The sequence below is a fragment of the Podarcis pityusensis genome (genome assembly GCF_964106645.2).
Source record: "Podarcis pityusensis genome assembly, chromosome: 9".
NCBI classification, from domain to species: Eukaryota; Metazoa; Chordata; class Lepidosauria; order Squamata; family Lacertidae; genus Podarcis; species Podarcis pityusensis.
This window is the reverse complement of record NC_138034.1, coordinates 22,148,541-22,172,691: the sequence shown is the minus strand read 5'-3', so window position 1 is coordinate 22,172,691 and position 24,151 is coordinate 22,148,541. Positions and strand designations below refer to the sequence as shown.

The following is a 24,151-nucleotide window of genomic DNA, read 5'->3' as shown; positions in this document are numbered from 1 at the left end:
TGTCATGCACATCTCTTCACCACAAATGTAGTGACTTAACTTATCTGGGACTATTTTAATTATTCACAGTAATATTCTTTATCATCTTACAGGAATCCCTGCCTAAGGACAGATCATCATCAGTTGTTAAAATTATGATTGTAAATATCTGCAAAAAAACATCCTACCTTGAAGGTAACTGCCTATATTAATATGATTTGCATCATATTGCACTGATGAATCTCAAAGGATGTCTCTCCTATTTCTGGAAAGGAAAGGGGGAAGTTGTATCTCTCTAATTAGATTTAAACATTGGTAAGGAGGATAAGTAACAGAATCCCAGGAAATGAAATGATCATGCTATTTTTAGTTGCACTAGAGTGTACTTGGGCAACAAAATGTTTTCCTGTTAAGAAAACAGGACAGAGGTAAGGGAGTCATGGGAACTGGTGGAGAAAGCAACAAAAAGCATTCAAACCCAACACAGATGCAGTAAAGATTTTCCAGATGTGGAATTCTTTCCTGGGATCAAGAGAGCTAGCTTGGCTTACTTAAACGGTAACATTTAGCTTTGACCAAAAAAATAAATAAAAATAAAGTAAAAATACTCTCGCAGACTTTTAATCTATCTAAGTGTAATTGACTCTGTTCAGGTTTTATATTCCAGCTCGCTTTATGAAAACAAGCCTGCCATCTCAGCCCTGTGATTTCTTTTGTGTGGTATTCATTGCCTCATTAGAAATAATACTGCAGAGTACAGAGGAAATCTACCCCATTTAACAACTTTTTTCACAGCGAATACACTGCTTAGTGTTCTTCTCCACCCCACAAAGTGGATCCATGGGCTGGGTGGCTATATCAAGCAACTCTGACCCCAAAGCAAGGGCAAGGAAGGCAAGAGGCGGCGGCGGCGAGAACGGGGGCAAAGCAAAAAAAAAGAATGGTGCAATGGAAGGACAGCTGAGGAAAAAAGCTCCCTGTAAGCAGCCAGTCCAGATCTCTGGCAAGAATGAGCTGTCCTCCCTCTTCGAAGGCCACTGGGTTGGGAGGAAGAGGGAGAGAGAAACGGTGAGGACCCTGTGGCGATCACACAGGGTCCCCGGATGTTTCACCGTCTATTGATCCCTATGCCACCACTTTATTTCTCGCTGCCACTACCCAGGCCCTACAGGGGCAATACTGAGTCCAGTCATGTTTAAATTGGAACATAAACTTCTATTTATTGCAGTTTAACAAGCGTGTGGTATCGGTCAATTACAATCATGGGGTGCCTATCCAGACCTATAACTTCCGCTACCTGCTCTCACTCACTACACATCCTCTCAGATATTTACTTGTCCTCCTAGCGCCTAACTGTTCCTGACTCAGCTTATTTCGCTGCACTAACTTGACCTACCCACAGACTCTATCCCAATTCACTCCCACTCCAGCCACCACACAACTCCCAATGAACTCTCCCTTCGCCCCTCCCAGAGCTGGTTTTATAGTCCCTCTGACTCCACCCCCTGGGTTCTGATTGGGTAACTTGTTTAACTATTTCACCTCCAGCACTCTCATATGTTAACGTCACAGATCCCACTTCTGGCTTTGCTTACTACCATCACACTTCACCCAACAGATTGTCTCTGATGCAATATGGCCATCAACAGAAGAAAAGTCCCCCACTCCTCAACTAAAGGGATCAGTAAAGAACAACAACACTTAAGGCAGGAAGCTCTGAGTATTATAATCTATGAGCCTGTATGCAACACTGCCCTTGCACCAGACTTCTGACTATGCAATGGGACATCTCTTTCCTCTACTCCCCTGGATTCAACCCCCACCCCCAAATCTGCCCAAGAGAGTTGGGAGAAGCTTCTGGGTGTGTGGGGAAGGATGGAGGAGCAAAACAAGAAAGTTTTGTTACAAGAGCAGAGGCCCACAATATTTTTGTGTGAATTTCTGCTAGTAGTCACATTTTGTATGCAATGTTGCTTTATATGTACATTTTTGCAAAGCAATTTTCTGTAATGTAAAACGTATTATTTTCACTAAAGTATGCATTTTAAGGCACACTTTACACTAGTACATGCATTTTTATATACATTGCTTGGCTAGAGAACTGCATTGCAAATTTCAAGAAGTGCAAATTCAGAAAGATAGCTGAGTTTCGGTTCTCATATGTGTTTCAGAAAGTGTGAATTAGGTAAGTTCTGAACTGAATTTCCACCCCTCTCTGATTGCTGGGCTCTTCTTTCCTTCATGCTCTGAATCTGGAGTTCATTAGAATCCAATATTATTTCCTTCCAATTTGATTGACATGCCATTTTTTTTGGAAAAGTTATCCACCTTTCCAGTGCTCCAGTCTCAGCTGCCAAATGCATACTTTTCTGGCATCTTTGACACACTCCAATTGCTCCAATTCTCAGCTAGGAGTTCCCATTGACATTTACTACTCAGAATAAAAACCCCACCAAGTAAGTGAAAGAGACAATTCTGCCAAACAGATATTTCAGGGGGAAATCTTGTACCGGCAAGCATTCACTCATGAAACTAGGCAAGACTGAAAAGAACACAAACCTAGGGAGTTGAGAAAACTTTTAGGAGGGAGGGAGATCCAAAGGATCCTGCGAGCCTCTTCTCAGTCTTATAAAGCCACTTCCGACCTCGGGAGGAGGTGGTGTTGCGGGCATCACACCCCCAACATGCGCGCGGAGGCTGGCTCCCAGCCCTGCGCAATCTTGGCCGCGTCATCCCAGGGCCAGCCAATCGGCTGGTCCAGGGTGTGTGGCTTGCCTCATTTAAGGCAAGCGCAGCTAGGAAATCCCCTCTTTGGCCGCTCAGCTGCGTTTGTTTCCCACCTACCCTCCCTTCAAGATTCCTCTTTTGACCTTGCTATGGACCTCAGTTGGTTGCCGTTAAGGGGCCTGGTAGGATTTTTTTCCACTTGGCAAACTGGCATCAGCCATTTGGTTTTTCGCCTACCTCGTAGCAAATAGTCACAACTTTTTCGGCTTTGGCGGTTAGGCATTGGTATGGGTATTGTTATGTAGATGTATGGGGGGGGGGAAGGAGTGCCATCACCTCCCCCGGATATTGAAGGGTAGTCCGCTAAAGGATTCCGGGGGGCATGGCCCCGTCCGAAGCCTATGGAAGCCAGGGCCCAAGGCACCCCCCGAGCGGTGACCCCGGGGGAGTGCCTAGTTGATGTGCATCATCTAGGAGAAGGACAGCTCTGATCTGAAACCTCTGCTGCCTTGAGGGATATCTTTGAGAAGAAAAAGGCTAAGGAGTAAACCTTTCACAGATCCAGAGGGGAGTCCCTAAGACAGTTGTATGCCTCCTTCTGGCAACTCTTGCAACCAAGCTGGTGCTCTGCTTTCCTTTGGACCACTTCAGCAAGGCCAAGAGAGGGGTCGTCATCTGGCCAGCCCAGATCTCCATACACACTGCCCAGGCTTGCACCCCAGGAAGGTCACTTCAGTGCTGCCTGGAAGAGCACTCCATTGTTTCCTGAGACAGACCAATGCCAGCAACAGTTATTGACATATGAAGCTGCTTTTGGCTGAGTCAAACTGCTGGTCACTCTAGCTCAGTGTTGACTACACCTGGGATTGGGAATCATTTTTTCTTTTGAGGGTTGCCTTCCATTGACGTAATCACTTGCATGCCACATGCCACAAGTGGGCAGGGCCAAAGGTGAGCCTGACATTCTTTATCTCTCTCTCTCTCTCTCTGCTAACCCCTTTACCATTTGTTCTCTCCCTGCCACCTGCATGAAATTAGGTCAAGGACTGCAGGTTGTCCGTCTATAGTCTTCATTGACTGGCAGAGCTCTCCAGCCTCTCAGACAGGAGTCTTTCCCCAGCCCTTTGCCAGGGACCAAACTGGGAATTTCTCACAGGCAATGCACGTGCTTTGCGACTGAGTTATGGCTGGCAGTACTGCAGCTATGGGTAGCCACCCATTGCAATTGTCGCAACATGAACCTACATGCCATATTTAACTTAACCCAGGTCCTACGTAAAGCAAAGAAGGATTTGTCATTCATATGTGTATTCCCAAAACATTCCCCAACTCCATGCTGAACCTGAGGGCATATACATATTTTCATTTTACCTAGTGCTAGCTAGTTACATCACTGCTTTGGACAAGGAAGCATATTCATATTTCTAGTCAGGGGAGAAGAAATTTGGCAAACAGTCTTTCCAAATCTGGGCTCTGGGCAATACAGAACTGCATTCTTCTTGTCCTGATTATTGCTTTAGCACTGAATGACAAGAAGGACATAGGCTTCCTTCTTCCAAGCAAGCAGAGGATGAAAACATTATGAACACATAGACATGCCCTAGAGGACCATCTGGATTTGATGGAGAAACGTAGCTGAGAATATTCCCAGGCCAACAATGACCACCAGGCACAATTCTCAGTAATGAGCGTGCATGAATGTAGAACACAAGCCTGCTTCTGTTCAGTGTACAGCACTCAGGCAGAAAGCTTCAAAGACAAGACAGCATGGTACATCAAAGGTAGTTCTCCTGGTAGCAATTATTGCCTTCCTTGCATTGAACAAACCGTGTTAGACTCCTGGGAGAACTCAGGGCGCATGAAAAAGGAGGACAGCATAACTGATGGTAGAGAAGGAGAAGCCCCACTCTCAATTTGATTTGGCAATGCAGTTATGACGGGTACCTTCCCAAACAGAGTCAGTAGCACAGGTCATACGCTGATTTATGTATTAAAACAAATGTTACGCTTGCTTGCCCTATTTTGCTGGAAGCCCTTCCTAACGATCATGGGAATAAATTAGGCAGAGAAGGGTCATATAGTCACACCATACATGTAAAAACACACTTTAAAACAAATGGCTTCCTTCAAAGAATCCTGAGAATTGTGGTTTGTCAACGCTGCTGGGAGCTGTGACTTTGTGAGGGGTGAACTACAGCTCCCAGGAATTTTTTTTTTGAGGGGGGTGTGCTTTAATGGTGTGGTGTGGATAAGACCTACATAGGTTGTACAGTGGTACCTCGGGTTAAGAACTTAATTCGTTCCGGAGGTCCGTTCTTAACCTGAAACTGTTCTTAACCTGAAGCACCACTTTAGCTAATGGGGCCTCCTGCTGCCGCTGCATGATTTCTGTTCTCATCCTGAAGCAAAGTTCTTAACCCGAGGTACTATTTCTGGGTTAGCGGAGTCTGTAACCAGAAGCATATGTAACCCGAGGTACCACTGTATATAAGCCTGTGAAATAAATAAATAAATGCAAACCATCTCACCAAAAGGCCAACAGAATGCCTACATCTGTATGCATAACCTATATTCACAGCCTTTTCAATGTACGTAGCGTGAAAACAAACAAGATTTTAACCACACATCAAAGACAGTACTTTGTCAATGCTTTGCGAAGATTAAAGGTGTTGCTCAGCTAAAAGGCATTTCGCTTCTCTCCCAAATACTGGATTCTTCTAGGGACTGCCCATTGATTATGTAACACACCTGCATCTCACTTTTTCTCTGAAGACCTCAGGGCCTCATACCCGGGTCTGCCACATTTTACCCTCCTAATTGCATACAATGATTTAACTATGATTTGCTTTGAGCATGGGTGGGAATCTGTGGCCTAGCTGGTGTTGTGGGACTGCAAATCCCATCAGCTGCAGCCAACATGACCAATGGTCAGAGCTCATGGATATGGTTGTCCATCACAGCTGGAGGGCTATCACAGGTTAGCCACCCCTGGCCTAAAACCTTCAAATAAGCTTCAGACCAGGACTCCCTGATCCTAGTCCTCTGCATGGACACATAACAGTATGGGTGATGATGTTTCTGTGGTTGCTGTCATGGCAGCCCAAGTCTGAGAAAGAAGTGCTTGATGCCTTTTCGACAGTGATGCATCTAAGTAATGTTAATGGTCCTATGGGGAGGGGACCCCCTTTAGACTGTTGTCTGCATTACTTCCATTGTGAAGCACATAATTAACATTTTCTTCTCCCCCCTCACACTGCCATGCCATACTTAACTGTGGCTACATTGGCCAGCTGTAATCCCAGTTACATAGGAACCAACTTTGGCCCCCATAATAAAGGGGGTCGGGCCTCCACAAAGTTGATGGGCATTCCCATTCAAATGGTGTGTGCGCACTGCATCATATGATCAATTACGCAGGGTGGGGCTTACCTGGGCCCCCACAATATTTTGTTCAAGTTGGTGCCCCTGCCCAGTGCCCTCTGGCCTGCCCATGCCAGCCAAGGTGCTGGCTCAGAGCCTGTTTGCCACTGTCCTCCTCATCTGCCACTCTCCTTCAGCCAAAGCAAAGCCCTCTAGGTCCCTCTGCCCACTTTCTTTGCGAAGCAGGAAGTCACAGAGGCCCAGCAAACCTGCCTATGACTTCAGGGCTGTCAACCCGACTTGACAGCTCATGCTGGCTCACTGGGAAAGCCCTCTCCATGGATCAGACTCACAGAAGGAAGATGAGATAAGGGAGGGGAGAGCAAGCGAGCCAATCTTTTCAATCAAAGCATATCTGGATTGTTCGTGTAATGCTCATGCAGTGTGTTTTTTTTGCCTAACAGACACTGTATTAAACTAGAGGGGCATTTATTGGTTTCACCAACAGGCTTAAAAAAAGAAGCAGTAGCAAGGAATTCACTGAAAGACAGAACCCTTAAAACTTTCTCCTCTTCCTTAAAAAAGAAAGGAAGGCTGACATGCTCCCTAACATGAACTGTTAGGTCGTCATCACGCTTTCTCCCAGCCCATAAATGCCAATGGAGCAACCAAATGCAATAATATGTCCATTAAAATTTATTGGTGTTTGGCAGTCACCCATGCAGTTCAGGAAGCAATGCTGGGACTGCTTTTGCAGAGTGACAAGCTGGAAAGGTTGAAAATGCTCATTTGACAGAGAGACACAAGTGCTGGTCAGGCTAGCAGGTTGATCACCACATAGCTGAAAGCCAAAACCAATGGAAGTCAGCTCACATAATAGCGGAGTTATGAATTCATGGGGAGCGGGGAAGACTCCCAATAATCCCAAATTTAGTAAGGGAGTAGAATACTTCATGGGACGTGGGTGGTGCTGTGGGTTAAACCACAGAGCCTAAGGCTTGCTGATCAGAAGGTTGGTGGTTCGAATCCCCACGACGGGGTGGGCTCCTGTTGCACGGCCCCAGCTCCTGCCCACCTAGCAGTTTGAAAGCACAAAGTGCAAGTAGATAAATAGGTGGGAAGGTAAACGGTGTTTCCATGCGCTGCTCTGGTTCGCCAGAAGCGGCTTAGTCATGCTGGCCACATGACCAGGAAGCTGTACACCAGTTCCCTCGGCCAATAAAGTGATATGAGCTCTGCACCTCCAGAGTCGTCCGTGACTGGACCTAATGGTCAGGGGTCTCTCTACCTGTTCTTTAGAATACTTCATAGAGACATGACAGTGTCCACCAGAGGCACAGTGTGGGGCCCCAGGGCACACATTTTTGAGGGGCCACAATCAGCCGCCCCCACGACAGGCACAGAGCCCTGGCAGCTGAGGCACAGAGGCAGGCAGGTTAGTTTAGTGGGCAGGTGGATGGAGGCAGGCTCCGTTCACCCTCTGTGTGGGCTCTGGAAGCACCCCACCCCAGCTGCCCAGTCCACCAGGAGGGCGCAACGATTTCCCCACCCTGGGCACTGGCAACCCACGTTACGCCACTGGTCTCCACTGTGCCTCATTCCCAGGGAACACAAACCCTGGTTAAGGGCCAAGACCTCTGGAATCTTGTTATTGCTCAGCAGAGATTTGGGTGGCTGGTAGCAGTATCGAAAACTAGGAGAGGCGGGAAAGGATCTTCTTCTTCTTTTTGGCAAGGAAATGCATACAGTCGTACATCATTTTGCAGCCAGGATCTGTTCCGGAGCCCTGGCCGCTAGCTGGAAAGTATGCAGGGCAAAGTGCTGAGTCTGCGCATGCGCAGGGAGCAGTTTGCACTTCTGAGCATGCACGAAGTGTGATTTAGTGCTTCTGTGCATGCGTGAGTGGCAAACCCAGAAGTAACCCGTTCTGGTACTTCCGGGTTTGCCATGGATGTTCACCAGAATGGATGCTAGACAAGGCGGACATTTGCAGAGGTTTTACTGTATATGTTTTGGGTCTCTTGCAGACATGCAAGACCTGAAGTGCTCTTAAAAATAACTAAGTGTGATTGCATTGCTTATACATTTGTAGTCCATTGAAGCTTTTTGTAGATATTAGCGCTATGCATGGAGGTGTAGCATATGGAGGGGGGACAGAACTGTGCCTCCTGGCTTCACACAGATGTAATGCTGCAGTGGCATGTGATGGGGGGCTAATGCTGTGTCACTTCATCCCTGCACCGGTGAATGAAGTGCCATCACTGTCGGGAAGGCACCACTGTTCTGCCCCTTCATGCTGTTGCTATGTGGCTCCATATTGAACATGTGCATGTTGATCAAAGATTTCTTCAAAGAGGAAGTCTGATTTAATTGCTAGACTGCCTTTCTGGACCAAGTCTTTTCAAGGTAGCATATAAACATTAAAACATCATCATCATCATCAATTCTAAAATTACAAAAAACAACATTAAAAAATATACTACAGCTAGCCAAAAGCAACTGAGGAAGAACTGAGGCTGACTGAAGTCTTAATTTTCTGTCTCTTTATGAAGACGTGTACATTTGTGCTTAGCTCCTTCTGAGAGAAAAGGCATTTTTAATTTATTTAACAGAATCCCTTGCATTTTCCATGCCTGCTTAAAGAAGATAACTTCTTTAAATAATAAATCAGCTCTTCAGGCGATATCTGAAAATACTGTGGATGCAGAACCACTTGTGATTCTTACCAACCTTACAAGCCAAAATCGACTGGAAGAAGAAAAAGGACAGGGAATTTAATCAAAATACTTTTGTAAAAGCTATTGCAGCCTTTAATGCTTTCTTACTAGAGTTCCACTTAGATCAAAGTTTAAAGCATTCTGGCTCACCAGGCAGTTTTTAAAAAAGCATCTTGTTTACTGACAGAGGAGCATGTCGGCAGTGACTTTTAAAAAGCCTTCCTGCTGAGAGCTCACACACTGCGGCTTGACCCATCTTGTCATCACTCAGTCACTTTATAGTCTTCAGTTCCTCTCCCCATCTGGTGGCATCGTGAGGATCATACAGTGCCTGATGCTGCAATCAGAGACTAGAAGAAGCTTCCAACAGCTAAGGATCCCTCTTAATTGCCTCTGTATTTTTCTACTTGCAGATCAAAGGTGTCACAGAAAATTACTAGTTCAAGATGCTAGTGTCTACTGAGAGCCCGTGTAGGGCAGCAGATGGACTTGGGTTGGGGAGCTTAAGTTTGAATCCACGATCAGCCATGAAGCTCATTGGGTGGTCTTGTGGAAGTCTCTATCTACTAGATGTCACCCAGCTCCAGTTAATAATAAAATGTACACTGCTCCAAGATCTTTGCAAGGAAAGGCAGGGAACTGCTATTGTGGTAAACAAGCTGGTTACCAAAATATCCTTTTACAGAAAGAAACGGCAACATCTTACAAAATCTAGCCTTGTAGATACAATGAACAATGTAGTAGCCAACTAAATGAGTCAAAACAGACACGAGCTACTGTTATCCAATGTTATCTATGGACTGGGCACTTTCAGAACGTTACTGTTTCCAAAGGGATTCAATCACATACCAGCAGATTCACTGCAAATAAAGCCAATTTAGTATTCATGTACAACAAGCTTGCTTTTCTTCATAAAATCAGACTTTTTGCAAGAAGGAAAGTGTTGGGAAAATGCAATAGACAACAACTGCTTGAGGCAACAAATGTCATATAACTTCCAACAAAGAAATCAGAAGAAACAGTCAACATCATCTAGCTTATCCACAAATTTTGTGCAAACAAATCAGGATGAACGCTCAATGAACAAAGAGGGAAAGAGATGGAATATGAAAAGCTTGGGGTCCTGTCCTCTGACCACAAAGAGCCTCTAAATTTAGGGTCTAAAATATTGTGTACAACATTGTGGAGAATACACTCTGATCACAAACAGTTGCCATCCAGTCTTCTGAAAGTGTGTGCCAATCTTTTTCACTGTTAATTCCCCCACATCAGACAAAAGCACCGAAGTACTAAGCAACCAGCCAACCAAATAATATCAAAGACTGACCAATAAGAAAGCAAGATCCTAGTATATAAAATTTTTGCAGCAACCATATTGCCTCTTATCATACCAGTTTAACAAAACCATTCATGTTGTGCACTTTTCACAAATCTTTGCTACAATCAGACACTACCCCCCCCCCCGGCATGGAATAGCAATGCTGGTGATAAACACCCTGCAGTTGTACAATATTATTTCTTGGGTTTCTTGTTTTTGCACCACCTGCTGAAATTTCAGCTCAGCTCTTTCCACGACGATATGCAAACCAACGTTGTACAAAAATTAAATTAGGGGCAGAGACCAAAAGAAAATAAAAACAAATGGGGGGTCCCGTCACTTACCGGCCTTCTCCTTTTCTGTAAAAATTGGCATGGCCTGCAAAGGAAGGAAAAGATGTTACATTTCTAAAAGCAGAATTAAAAAAATGGAGATGAATGATCACACATACATCTCTGCCTCTCAGTATTCTTTCAGACATCCATATGAGATAAAATTAACACAGTTGCTGGTTAGGAGTGACATCATGAGGCAGTCTCTGCTCACCACCCACGCATGTTCATTAGTTCATTTGGGTCTCCCCTCCCCCCAATCTATAACAATACCTTCACCTGCTTATTTGTCTGCTTGCAGCTCCCTGTTCGTCCATCTAGCTTGGCAGAAGCTCTCCAGGGTCTCAGGCAGAGATCTTTCACTTCACTTGATACCTGATCTTTTCCCAGCTGGATCTGCCAAGGCCTGAACCTGAGACTTTGTGATTGAGAAACATGTGCTCCACCACAGAACGATGGTTCGCCCCCCCCATCCCCCCGGACATCTCATAAGGGCACACAAGCAAATAAACCAATGTGCAAAAAAACCCTTTAAAAAGCTTTATTTTCTCTTTCTCAAAGCCCTCCTGCGCAGATGTATCTGCTAACAAAGCTAAAATATTGCACATGATGGGGCACCGTTGTTCTGCATGTGGCAGCCCAAGAAAATATATATGCAGCTGTGTTAGATAACAGTGATTTATAATGGCATAGATGCTTATTCTTTCCCAATAAGTGGATTAGCATCTGAAGAAGAGCAGATCTCTCTCTCTCCCATAGTCTCTCTCCAGTGAGTCATTACCAGATTTTGCTCCCATGTCCTCAGCTGCACCAAAACACGACATTCACAAATTCACATTGGCTAATGTCTGTGATATGTATGCTTACTTGAATGTAAGTCCCACTGTTTCCAATAGGACTTAATTCCAGGTAAGTGGATGCAGGACTGCAGTCTTAAATTCTTTCTTTGTATTACATAAAAAAGGTATGGAAACTCTAGTAATTTAGTTCAAAGCTATAATATTGTGAGCATACTCTAAAACTGACACACAATAGAAGCTGATTCCAGGAACTTCCTGCTCAATAGTCCATATAAACCATGGAAGGGGAATTTATGGCCCTCTAAATATTCTTGGACTCAACTCCCCGGTCAGCATAGCAAATGGAGAGTTGTTGTTGGTCTCCCACAGAGTTCTCCAGTCCTGCCATAGACAAATGGATCGAGGTAGGTTAACAAATCAGTTCCTAAAGTGAAACGGGATAGATTACAAATCTAGAGCCTCTTCTCAAGGTGCCCACACCTCCTGAAGCCAGGCAAGAAGTGACAGGGGAAAGAGCCTTTTCTGTGGTGGCACCCCACTTGTGGAACTTTCCAGACACCTGTGTGCCTTGTCTTAAATTCCTTCAGCATCAGGCAAAGACTTAATTGTTTAAAATATACTCAGCCTTTTTCAGTTCCATCTGCATTTACCAGTAAGTTGCTGCCATTTACTTCTTTGAGTCTCTGCTTTAGTGTTTTACTGATATTTTATATTTTATTGTTTCATTGTTTTAAAATGGGAGTTGCTCCCAGTTTGTGAGGGATGTAAGTACATAAGTAAGCAAAAGAAAATATAGAATTGCTGGAAGATACCTGATGCAGTTTAATCTCTGAAGCGGAACAGTTTCTATTTTGCTCTGAGATTGAAGGAAGAATGGGGGAGATAAAAACACACACACCTCCTGGCGAAGTATTTATAGTCTTGGGACTAATATAGCCCCGCCCTCTATATTTGACAAAGGTGGGGCTAGCACACTGGGACACAGAAAGCTGAATGGATTACTTGTGCGGATGTTGCAGATCTCTGCCCCACACCGCAACAGTGTGAGGTAGGGAACCTAAATATTTTACTTTGTGGGCAGAAGATCACAGTCTCTAGGACTGCTAATCCATTTAGATTTTCCCATTATAAAACAAAACACATTGTAAACTGAACAAAACTCCAAAACACTTCTGCATGTCATTCAGACTCCTTTGGGTGACAGATCATTACCCAGATACTATGTGTTAAGTTGTGGGTGAACATATCAGACGACACAGCGATTCTTCAAACAGCTCTTGTTTATTCAGAGGCCAGAACAGAACTGAGCTGAAGGGCTCAGTCAGCCTGATTATATAGAGCTCCAGTACAACATTACTGTAGCAACTTTCTAAAACTATCCAATCACTGAACGTCACTTTTGATCCTTCATTTGCATAAATATCTACAGTATCCCCCTGCTGGCCCAGGGTGAGAACTTCAGTACATAACACTGCCTATGCATTTAAAGCAGGAATAGGAAACCCCGGGCAGCATGGTTAATGGTTAGAGTTAATGAGGGTTGTAGTCCAGAAATGTCTGGTGGGCTACAGGTGCCCCATGAGACAAAATGCAGCCACGACAACTCTGGTTTTTCTTCATTTGCCTCTTCACTGGCTTATCAATTAAGCGGAGAGCACAATATTTGTGTCACACATTACAGTGCAGAGAAGAGCAGACACTGGGCTGCAATTTTCAGTAGCTACCACATGTCTCGAGTACAGTCTAATTTTGCCCTCAGGGGCATGTAGGCCTCCCACCGTACATCTTATGAAAACTTTTTTGTTGTTGTTCCTTTGAAATTCCCCTGCTATTTCGCAAAAACCGCTAAATTTGACCTTGACATTTCCAGTCAATAAACCAATTTATTGAACCAGTCGAGGTCAGAAGGTCTGAGCATGAAACACAGAAAATAAGATAGTATATTGCGTCATTTAGACCAAGCAAATGAAATGTCAAAAAGATCAACTATTCAAACATTTGTTGAAATGACAACATGTTACTCCCTTCTCTGGCCCATATGTACTTTTCTTAAGAACTAAGAATATCAACCAAACTATTGGATAAGTATTATTTCCCTTAAAAACACAATAAGGAGTGAAAACATATTATTCCATCACTTCTTCAGGCAAGCAAGCCCCATAAAACTTAAGGGCTTTTTTTTTTTTGTGGGGAACGGGTTGCTAACATACTATCAACCCAGCAGGATAACATGCCTTACTGTAACTTATGAAAAATGCTTGCAGCTAAAACATAGCTTTGAATTCACTATGGACCTTCCTCGATAGTTTCCATATGCTTTAAATTAAATGCATTCCCAGGAAGTGATTTAACATTTTTGGCAAAAGAGCAATTAAATGGGATTTTCCTGCTCAGCCAGATGGGTCCAGTGCAGCTTCGCATTATTCCAAACTCCTGATGAAACAAAAGAACTGTACTAATATCTTCCACATGATCAAATTATACACTTTTGTTTAAAAGAATCTCCTTCTAGATCTTTTCTATTTCACACATGTGACACTGAAACTCAAAACAGAATTACTAATTATGTCGTCACTATTTAAAACCACTCGTTCTTATTTGTTCATATCTGTTGCAGTTAGCTAACACTGCACAGTAACTATTAGGGTTGTCAACCGTTTTTTAAATAATAAAAAAATAGTTCATTAATCGTCCGACCATTTAACGAAATAGAGTCGTACCTTGCATCCCGAATGCCTTACGAGTCTAATCCTTTTTGCTCCCAAATGCCACAAACCCGGAAGTCAGTGTTCTGGTTTTTGAACGTTCTTTGGAACCCAAACATCTGACGCAGCTTCTGTGGCTTCTGATTGGCTGCAGGAGCTTCCTACAGCCAATTGGAAGCCACGCCTTGGTTTCTGAATGTTTTGGAAGTCGAACGGACTTCCGGAACGGGTTCCGTTTGACTTCCAAGGTACCACTATAGTCAATTTTGCTTTAAATACATTACTAAATACTTCTGACAAGTGCCATTTCCCTCCTCGGCCACTGCCACGACAAGGCCACTGTTGCTGCAAAGCTCGACGAGGCCCAGTGAGGCTCCTGATACACTTCCTGAAGCCGGTGCCACACTGGAAGTGCACTTCTGGAAGTGCTGCCTGGCTTCCTGAAGCACGTCAGTGGGACCAGAGGGCCTCCAGGCCTCAGCAGAGGTCTGGTGGAGGCCTTGCAGAGCTTGCGTTCCCTGGCAGAGACCTGGCAGAGGCAGCAGCAGAGGACGTGGGATATCACAGATTGATCTAAGAAGCTGGGGTGGCTTCTGTCAATCAGCGATGTCCTGGGGAAATGGAGGTTATTGGATGTGAAGCCTATTAACTTTTTAAAACCACAAATGTTCTGCTTTGTTCTTGTCTTGTTTTCGTTGTCCCTCCAGACAGCAATAATGCAGTAGCATTGCAGAAGAAATTGAAGCAGAATAAACCCATCACTAATGTGCTATTATTGTGTCAAGACCATGCTGCAGAACATACGCTAGGCTTGCCATATGTCAGGAAAATTCCTGATATACCCTGGTTTCCAGGTGTAAAAATGGCGCCGGGGGGAATTTTGCTGAATCGGCAAAATGTTAGGGGAAAGCTGGATGTATGGCAATGAAAAAAGCAGCTGAAACAGCCTAAAAAGCTTAAAATCACTAATTTTGGGTCAGGTTTCCAAAAAAAGCTGAACAACTTTGCAGGTGTCAGGAACCCTAAACATACCTTCACTAGAACACCAGTCTTATGGGTCCATAGACAACTCTACTGTGGAAATGCAGTTCAGGTGGCCATCTTCAGGGCACACCTTGAATTATTGCATGTGGCATATAGAAACTGAGCAGGCCTAACCTTTCTGAGATGGCATCATCACCATGCTGGATAAACCTGCATCTTATTTTATTTTTGCCTGCCATGCAGCTATTAAGAAGCTCTGCTTCCTCCAGAAAGTATTCATCACACAGCTGAGGCAGTCCTATCTATCGTTTCACCTGCTTCCCAGCCAAAGAGGTCCCTGAAGCAAAGTACAGACAATAAAAATGATAAAAACAAGATCATAAAACAAGAACTAAAGGCATGATAAAGCAGAGCCAAGCTTAAAACCCAACTGGCTGAAACAGAATATTTAAGTCATAAAAGCCTTCCTAAAACAGAAGGCTTTTTCTTAGCCTCAGTGCTCAGGCCACCTGCGAGAGCACAAAACACCACAGAGTTTACCACCTGCAATGCCTCTAATGAGCTGTTAAGAAAGCCTTAACAGTGGTCCTTAGACATGAGAGTTTGTGCATTGCCTCCAACACTTGTTCAATGAAAATAGGGATGTCCTGTAGTAGTAGTGGTAGTAGTAGTAGTAGTAGTAGTAGTAGTAGTAGTAGTAGTATTTATACCCCACCCATCTAAATCTGACTGGGTTTCTCCAGCTACTCTGAGCAGCTTCCAACATCAGATTTATGTTGATGTAATTGCCAAGACAAGGGACACAGGTGGCGCTATGGGTTAAACCACAGAGCTTAGAACTTGCCGATCAGAAGGTCGGCGGTTTGAATCCCCGAGATGAGGTGAGCTCCTGTTGCTCGGTCCCTGCTCCTGCCAACCTAGCAGTTCAAAAGCATGTCAAAGTGCAAGTAGATAAATAGGTACTGCTCGTCATGGGGATTCGAACCGCTGACCTGATCAGCAAGTCCTAGGCTCTGTGGTTTAACCCACAGCGCCACCCGCGTCATACCCCTGTACATCTCACAAAGCTACAATTTAACAGCCAATCCCTCTTCCAAGGGAACTTGGAAAATTAAAGCTCTATGAGGGAAACAGGGAACTCCCAGCAAGTCACAGCACCCTTAACAAACTACACTTCCCAGGGTCCTTTGGGGGAAGCCATGGCTGTATTAAATGGTTTAATACTGCTTTAAATGTACAGATGCAAGCTCCATAGAAGGCTATGTTCCCTATAAGTCATGTAGGAGTAATGAACCATATAGGAGGTGCATTAGACTAGCCATCTAATAAAGGAGGAAACATTGAGCATATATTATCTATGAGTCACCCTCATCCCTGCCCCCTCAACTGTTCTAATATTAAATATGAAGCAGATGCAGATCAATGGCATTGTGGATTATGAATATATTTTAATAACATGAAACAACCATTTCGGGTCTCAAGACAGATATTCATTCATGAGGCAATAGAAATAGGCCAAATCACCAGAGTCATGTCTGAACCATGTGTAAAGTACTCTTGAGGCTTTGCAATAAACGTTAAAGATTTCACGAGAACATCACATTTGTAGTTGCTGAAATAAGAAGGGAACATGAGATTTTAATTACCAGCCCTTAAGATACAAGTAGACTTTTTATTCTCTAGCAATTAAATTTGCCAGATTTTGGGGTTTTATTGATGCGTTTGTGATTGTAAAAGGTTTTGCAAGATAAACATTAGCTAAACTAATGACTTTTAGCTTGAGAGGAGAAAAAGATCTGCTGTTGCATAAATGAACCCCAACAGAACCTTCGCTGATGGATGAAAAGCATTAGGTCTCTAGAGGACAGTCCCTTTCTAAGGAAAACATGTCAGATCTTAGTTTTGGTAGTCTGCTCTCTCCGGGAAGAAAGAAATACAAAAGGCTGGACTGCAAGTTAGACAAATTCCGTTTCTACAAATTTTATCTAGCGCTGCTGCGTGAACCACTAGCTGGCTGCTTTTCACATATATGCAAATTCAGCCCAGCAATTCAAGCTGGCCTGGTGAGGTCAGAATTCTTGCTGGAGAGACTGAGATATACATATCTAGATATAGACATTGCAGCATTGTGGCTAGTGCAGCTTCTGCCAAGGACTGGGGGTCACAAGCATGTTGTCCACAGGCAGATATCTACCCTCTATTCCCTTTCAAACATAATTCAAAGTAGGGCACCCAGACAAAAAGAAAAAGAAAAAAAAAGGGCAGAGTTCTTGAAGGAGAAAGGAAATTCCGACTAAACATACAGAAAAAGTTTCCGACAGTAAGAGCTGTTTGACAGTGGAACAATCTCCTTCGGGAGGTGGTGGGTTCTCTTTCCTTGGAGGATTTAAGGAGAGGTTGGATGGCCATCTGCCATGGATACTTTAGCTGAGATTCCTGCATTGGAGGGGGTTGGACTAGATGACACTTGGGGTCCCTTTCAACTGTACAATTCTATGATTCTTGCACCTTTAACTGCTGTTACACATAACTACTAAAGCCACAGGAGCCCAGTCCTCTTTTTCACCTGGCCACACTAATTCAAAGTGTTGCTTAAAACCCATAAATCCCTAATTGTCTTAGGTACCACATCTTGGAGATCATGTCTTCCCTTCTGCCCCACTGTGATCTCCAGCATTTGCTGAGTATGTTTTCCCTTTAAGAAGAACTGTTTGCTTAAGTGGTTAATGTCATCATATTGTTGTTGTTGTTTAGTCGTTCAGTTGTGTCCGACTCTTCGTGACGCCATGGACCAGAGCACGCCAGGCACTCCTGTCTTCCACTCCCTCCTGCAGTTTGGTCAAACTCATGTTGGTAACTTCAATAACACTGTCCAACCATCTCGTTCTCTGTCATCCCCTTCTTCTTGTGCCCTCAATCTTTCCCAACATCAGGGTCTTTTCCAGGGAGTCTTCTCTTCTCATGAGGTGGCCTCATGTATTGGAGCCTCAGCTTCAGGATCTGTCCTTCCAGTGAGCACTCAGGGATGATTTCCTTCAGAATGGATAGGTTTGTTCTTCTTGCAGTCCATGGGACTCTCAAGAGTCTCCTCCAGCACCATAATTCAAAAGCATCAATTCTTTGGCGATCAGCCTTCTTTATGGTCCAGCTCTCACTTCCATACATCACTACTGGGAAAACCATAGCTTTAACTATCTGAAGGGACAAATCCTCCTCTACTTGGCGAGGCTTTGATATTATGCGGAACCCTAGAACAATCAAGGTTCTACATCAGGAATCTTGGATGAGTCCTCATTTGGATGAGCAATGATTGTTTATTTTTGTGGTGAAGGGGATGGTCCGATCACCAGCACCTGTTTTGTGTGTAACATCCCATTCAGACAAAACCAAACAATTTCCCAAGTTTTTAGCACTATTACTTCACCGCCAAGCCTATGTGTTCACAAAAAGCTGCTCTGAAAGGTTTGCACTCCGGATAGAATATGCAGGAGGTTGGCAACGAATCTGTCTAGTTAACAGTTCCAACAGACTATGGAAATGTTTAGGGAAAAACACTGCGTGGATCAGATGACTCTAGAAGTTCAGCTAAGAGGACTGATTTGGACTGTTCCTGTAAAGGAATATAGTAGAAATAAGAAAAGAGCAAGACCACAAAAAGGGCCGCATGATTTTTGGAGTATACAGATGTGAGGATCAGGAAAAGGACCCCACCCAGTCCTGGTGGGGAATTGCTGCCTGGGTTTTGAATGGGAATAGCAGAATAATTCAGTGCTCTTGGTCACTCATTCAGCCAAAGCATACATTTGTGTAGGAAATACAAAAAGGTACATAAGAAGTAGTTGCCCTTCAAACCCCAGATCTGCTAGTCTGGGAAGGTTCAATGCTGCTCATCTTGGTCCATCCCAGTAGAGCCAAGGCTATGCTGGAGTCAACCCCTCATGTCTGCTGAGCTGGAGCTATACCAGCAGAGCTCAAGCTGGTAGAACTTAAGCAGGTGGAAGTTGCTTCCTATAGTTGGTTTTCACACCTTCCAACATTCCTGGGAGCGGGTGGCGCTGTGGTCTAAACTACTGAGCCTCTTGGGCTTGCTGATCGGAAGGTCACCAGTTTGAATCCCCATGACGGAGTGAGCTCCCATTGCTCTGTCCTAGCTCCTGCCAACCTTGCAGTTCAAAAGCACAGCAGTGCCAGTAGATAAATAGGTACCGCTGTGGCAGGAAGGTAAATGGTGTTTCTGTGCGCTCTGGTTTCTGTCACAGTGTTCCATTGTGCCAGAAACGGTTTAGTCATGCTAGCCACATGAACTGGAAAGCTGTCTGTGGACAAACGCCAGCTCCCTCGGCCTGAAAGCGAGATTAGTGCCGCAACCCTATAGTTGCCTTTGACTGGACTTATAAGTCCAGGGGTCCTTTACCTTTTTTTAAAAAAACCAACAGTCCTCAGATGAAAATAGGGACATTTCTCATTCCCTGCAACTGACCCTCCTTGACCCCCCCCCACTGCAGATCATTTCCTGTCAGAAGAAGAAATGTGAATGCCACCAACCCATCACCAATGGGACACGCTCCCACCACCCTGAGAAAATCCCTTAATCCCGATTTTATTTTAATTTTTGGTAGATTTACAAACACACACACCAATAAATGAAATCTGGAAAGGGGCAAGATTGGAGGCGGAAGCACAAAGCATTTTAAACAAAAATCTGGACTTCTTGTGCGCTACTCCACCTCCCCTTTCTTCTCGCCCAGGGCGGCACTGCCCTTTGACTGCCCATCAGAACCGGTGCCTCCCACAAGGCTGGGCCACGATGACAGTAGCCTCTCCAGCGTGGTGTAGTGGTTAAGAGTGGTGGACTTGTAATCTGGTGAACCAGGTTCACTTCCCCACTCCTCCACATGCAGCTGCTGGGTGACCTTGGGCTAGTCACACTTCTCTGAAGTCTCTCAGCCTCACTCACCTCAAAGAGTGTTTGTTGTGGGAGAGGAAGGGAAAGGAGATTGTTAGCTGCTTTGAGACTCCTTAGGGTAGTGATAAAGCGGGATACAAAATCCAAACTCTTCTTCTTCCTCCTCCTCCTCCTCATCCACTGTCCACCAGCTGCTATGAGCTGCCCAAGGGAGGAAGCCGGCAGCAGCAGCCATGGAGAGGCAACAGGATGCTCGCTTGCCCTGCCGCCATTTGGGACAAGTGCCAGCTCATCCTCCTCTTTCAGCTCGGCACTTGCAGCACTGGTGGGGGAAACAGGGACATTCCAGGATCAAATCAGGCTTTCATATTCCTGAGACAGTCCCTGGAAAGTTGGGGCACTTGGAGGGTATGGAACACTCTACACACCTCCAGCTAAAGCGCTGTAACTAAGGTCCATTAGACTTATACACTGCTTTCTGCATTATGCAGTATCCACACCACATCTCTACATAAATGCATATTATTTAAGGTGAGGAACTCATTTGGATATAGCATATTTAAATCCCTGGCTTGAATTCCTTGTGGTTTGTCTCCCATCCCAGAATCCAATTCCTGCCCCCTATCCCTAGTCAACAAAATAGAGCCAGTGTTTGCATCAGAGTCCTATTATAGTGGGGCCCCATGAGAGCATTTTGGGCCTGTTTCCGGGCTGACAGCCAGCCAGTGCTCATGCAGAGGTGGTACCTGAAACAGTTGTGATTTCCTCTTGCACCTAAGTTTCTCAGACATGTGATACTAGCGTGTTGTAAAGTGGAAACATCCACAGCAAACAAAGGGACAGAGTTTCATATATCCCTAGTTGGTCCACAAAGCAAACAATAAAAGCAATCTGCAATACAACAACCTTTAGGATGCAAAACACAATGTTTGATAAAGAAAGAAAGCTCTCCCGTGTGTTTTTCTCTCGAGTCACACAACATTCACATGTGCACACAAATATCTCCAGAGGATTTGAAAGGCACATTTTTAGTCTTGTGTTTGGAAATATCCTATGTCCCCTCAGTGGGACATTTCTCAAGCAAGTATGTGGAGTATTGCAGTATTAAGTTACATCTCATAAATCCTCTTGACTTCACTGGGGCTACAAAGCATGCAGGTGGACTGAGGGCTTTATTCTAGACCTTCCCATAATTGTGCTGGCTGGCGGAACCAGCGCTGAGCTTTGCTTTGTTTTAATTTTCCCACTGAGACTATGAGAAAAGAACACAAAACAGTGTGATTGCTAGTTAGCAGGCATCAAACCACCAGACGTGCAGTAGAAACAATAAGAAAATAATTTAACAGCTTTCACAGCTTCTGTGGGAACTTGGGATAGGCACATAAAGAAACCAAAGGCAATTATGAAAGAATTTCTCTTGTGCTTTGTAAAATAAGTCCCATATTCCATGTGGGTTTGTGCGATATGATTTATTAAGAGCAAAGGGGGCCACCTGTCATTCTGCAAGGCAATCCTATGGAATTTCATGGGTCTAACTGGCTGATAATATTATTAGACCACAAGACAGCAGGGAATGTAAATGTGTGACAGTTTTTACCCTCACTAAAAAGAGGTTTTATTTTATTCCTCTGCCTTTTTTTTGTTGGCAGAGAATCACAACACACCACAGGCTTTGGGAGAAGAGCGACATAATTCATTTGCATGCCTTGGTGTTGAAAAAGCCCAGTCACACTGAAAATTATGGGGAGGCAGTATATGACTGAAACCTGTTACATTTATCAGACTTCTGCAGTGGCTTCATAAATGAGAACAATTTAGAGTGCAATCAGACAGTGGTTTAGTTCATCCTTCTCCCCCTTTCCTTTCTTCCAGCTGCTTTCAAACAATGCTGTGATGCTTCTCACAATTTATTTTAATCAGAATGGAGGCTGTGGAGGAATCTAGATAGTCCAGAATGCCAGCAGACCACATCCATGGCAAACATCACAAATAAGGTGGTAAGCAGAGTGTGGAACCACTGACAGCCCCCCTTTTTTGTGAGAAATAAGCACTGAATTAGTGTTAATGGCCAAGAGGGGGAAGAGAGAACAGTAATCAGATACATCATAATCATGCCATAATAATCATGCCACCATAACCATGGTGCAATTGCCTTGAAAAGTGGTTTTGCAGGACATTGCAATGGAAAAATCACACTGATGCAAGTTCATTGCTGAAACCTGCTAACAAGTAAAGATGACAAACTTTAACAAAAAAGCTTGTGTCTGAATATACCAATAAACTGGTTGCATTTGGATAGGCAGATGGGCTTGGTGTGAACAGAAGCTCAGTGGAGCTCATCTGCTGAATTTGTTTGGCCTTGGGGATGCCAAGATAAGCCAGCCTAGTTTCTGGGTCCTATCAGTAGCACAATCACAATAGAATTTAAGCTGTTGCTACGCAAACAAGAACAGGCTTGGGTTTTCATTGGTTCCTAGCTGTTCTTCAGGTTGGTTAGAAGAAGAAGAAGAAGAGTTTGGATTTGATATCCCACCTTTCACTCCCCTTCAGGAGTCTCAAAGCGGCTAACATTCTCCTTTCCCTTCCTCCCCCACAACAAACACTCTGTGAGGTGAGTGGGGCTGAGAGACTTCAAAGAAGTGTGACTGGCCCAAGGTCACCCAGCAGCTGCATGTGGAGGAGCGGAGACGCGAACCCGGTTCCCCAGATTACAAGACTACCGCTCTTAACCACTACACCATACTGGCTCTGGTTAGGGACTGGATTGCAATCAGCAAGTCATTTGGGGGATGAGGGTGGGGGAGAAAATGCAAAAGCCACAATTCCCAAAGCAATATGAAAATCATCCTCCAGCTACCCATCAAGATGTGAATCTCTTTTAATTTTGTGATGCAGTTCTCTAACCCAAAAATGTATACAAAAATCCATACACTAGGGGGAGGTGTGCATAAAATGTACCTATTGGTGTAAATAGCAAACAGAATACATTATATCAGGCAGAATTGTGTTCAGAAATGCGTATATTAGGTAAAAGGTGTACTAAAAGGCTGATACAGAAATGTCATGGACAAAACTAGACAAATGAGAAACTGAGAGAAACCAAAATTGATATACCGGTATCTGTCCACCCCTATTTGGGGAGAAACAAACCCCCAAGAAACTGGGACCACCAATGGAGACATAGCTCCCATACCAACATCATCATTATGCCACACACACACACACACACACACACACACACACTTGTTGCTGTTCAAATTGTTTTACAGATCATATTAGCTGAGGACAGATGAGAAAGATGAGTAGCTTCCTACAAGTAAAAAAGGTAAAAGGTAAAGGACTCCTGGATGGTTAAGTTCAGTCAAAGGCGACTATGGGGTGTGGCACTCATCTTACTTTTTAGGCCAAGGGAGCCAGCATTTGTCTACAGACGGCTTCCCAGGTTATGTGGCCAGCAGGACTAAACTGCTTCTGACACGACGGGACACTATGACGATTGCCAGAGCGCATGGAAACACCATTTACCTTCCTGCCACAGCGGTACCTATTTATCTACTTGCACTGATGTGCTTTCAAACTGTTAGGTTGGCAGGAACTGGGACAGAGCAAAGGGAGCTCACCACCATTGCATGGATTTGAACCACCAACCTTCTGATCAGCAAGCTCAAGAGGCTCAGTGGTTTAGACCACAGCGCCACCCGCGTCCCTAACTTCCTACAATGCATAGCTAAAATAATTGATACATTGTTGTCTGCCATCATGAATTATTGGATGGTAGTCATATGAATATTATGAAAACCACATTCAACAACAATATTTATGAATCTAGGATAACTTTGTACAATCTGATCAGAGTAGCATTGTGCAGCATTCAGCAGGAGATGGTCTGGAGAAATTAAAGATCAACCAAGCTAAACCCAAAGCAATTGTTCTACAATCTCTAGGACATTCCTACTTGGTCCCTGTAGCTATGTTGCCTTTGGTACTAATCCTGTGATTTAACAAGGATTGTGAAATCCCAAGTAACATTTCAGCCGTTTTCAATGACCTCTGAGTCTTCTTCCACACTGAATATCCTGCATCTTCACAATTTCACACCCCAGTGTATGCCTAAAGGATAGGAAAGAAAAGCAACCTTAACAACCACTCAGATAAGAATTTGTTATCTGAAGGCCAATTCAGACACTAGGAAAGAAAAATCAACACCCAGAACCATTCTCTAGGGCAACCTTCTCCAACCGGGTGCCCTCCAAATGTTTTGGACTCCAATAATATCTGACCATTGCCCATGCTTTCTGGCTGATAGGGGTTGTAGTCCAAAGC

General features: G+C 44.2%; 1 protein-coding gene across 5 annotated transcripts in view; it reads right to left on the bottom strand.

Moving 5' to 3' along the window:
* DLC1 (DLC1 Rho GTPase activating protein) overlaps positions 1-24,151 on the bottom strand; it is a 254,741-nt gene that overhangs the window by 144,378 nt on the left and 86,212 nt on the right. For all 5 annotated transcript variants that reach the window (XM_081019786.1, XM_081019789.1, XM_081019790.1 and 2 more), the window contains one exon: positions 10,446-10,479. In XM_081019786.1, coding sequence (XP_080875912.1) covers positions 10,446-10,479 — 34 coding nt within the window. The remainder of the gene's footprint in view (positions 1-10,445; positions 10,480-24,151) is intronic.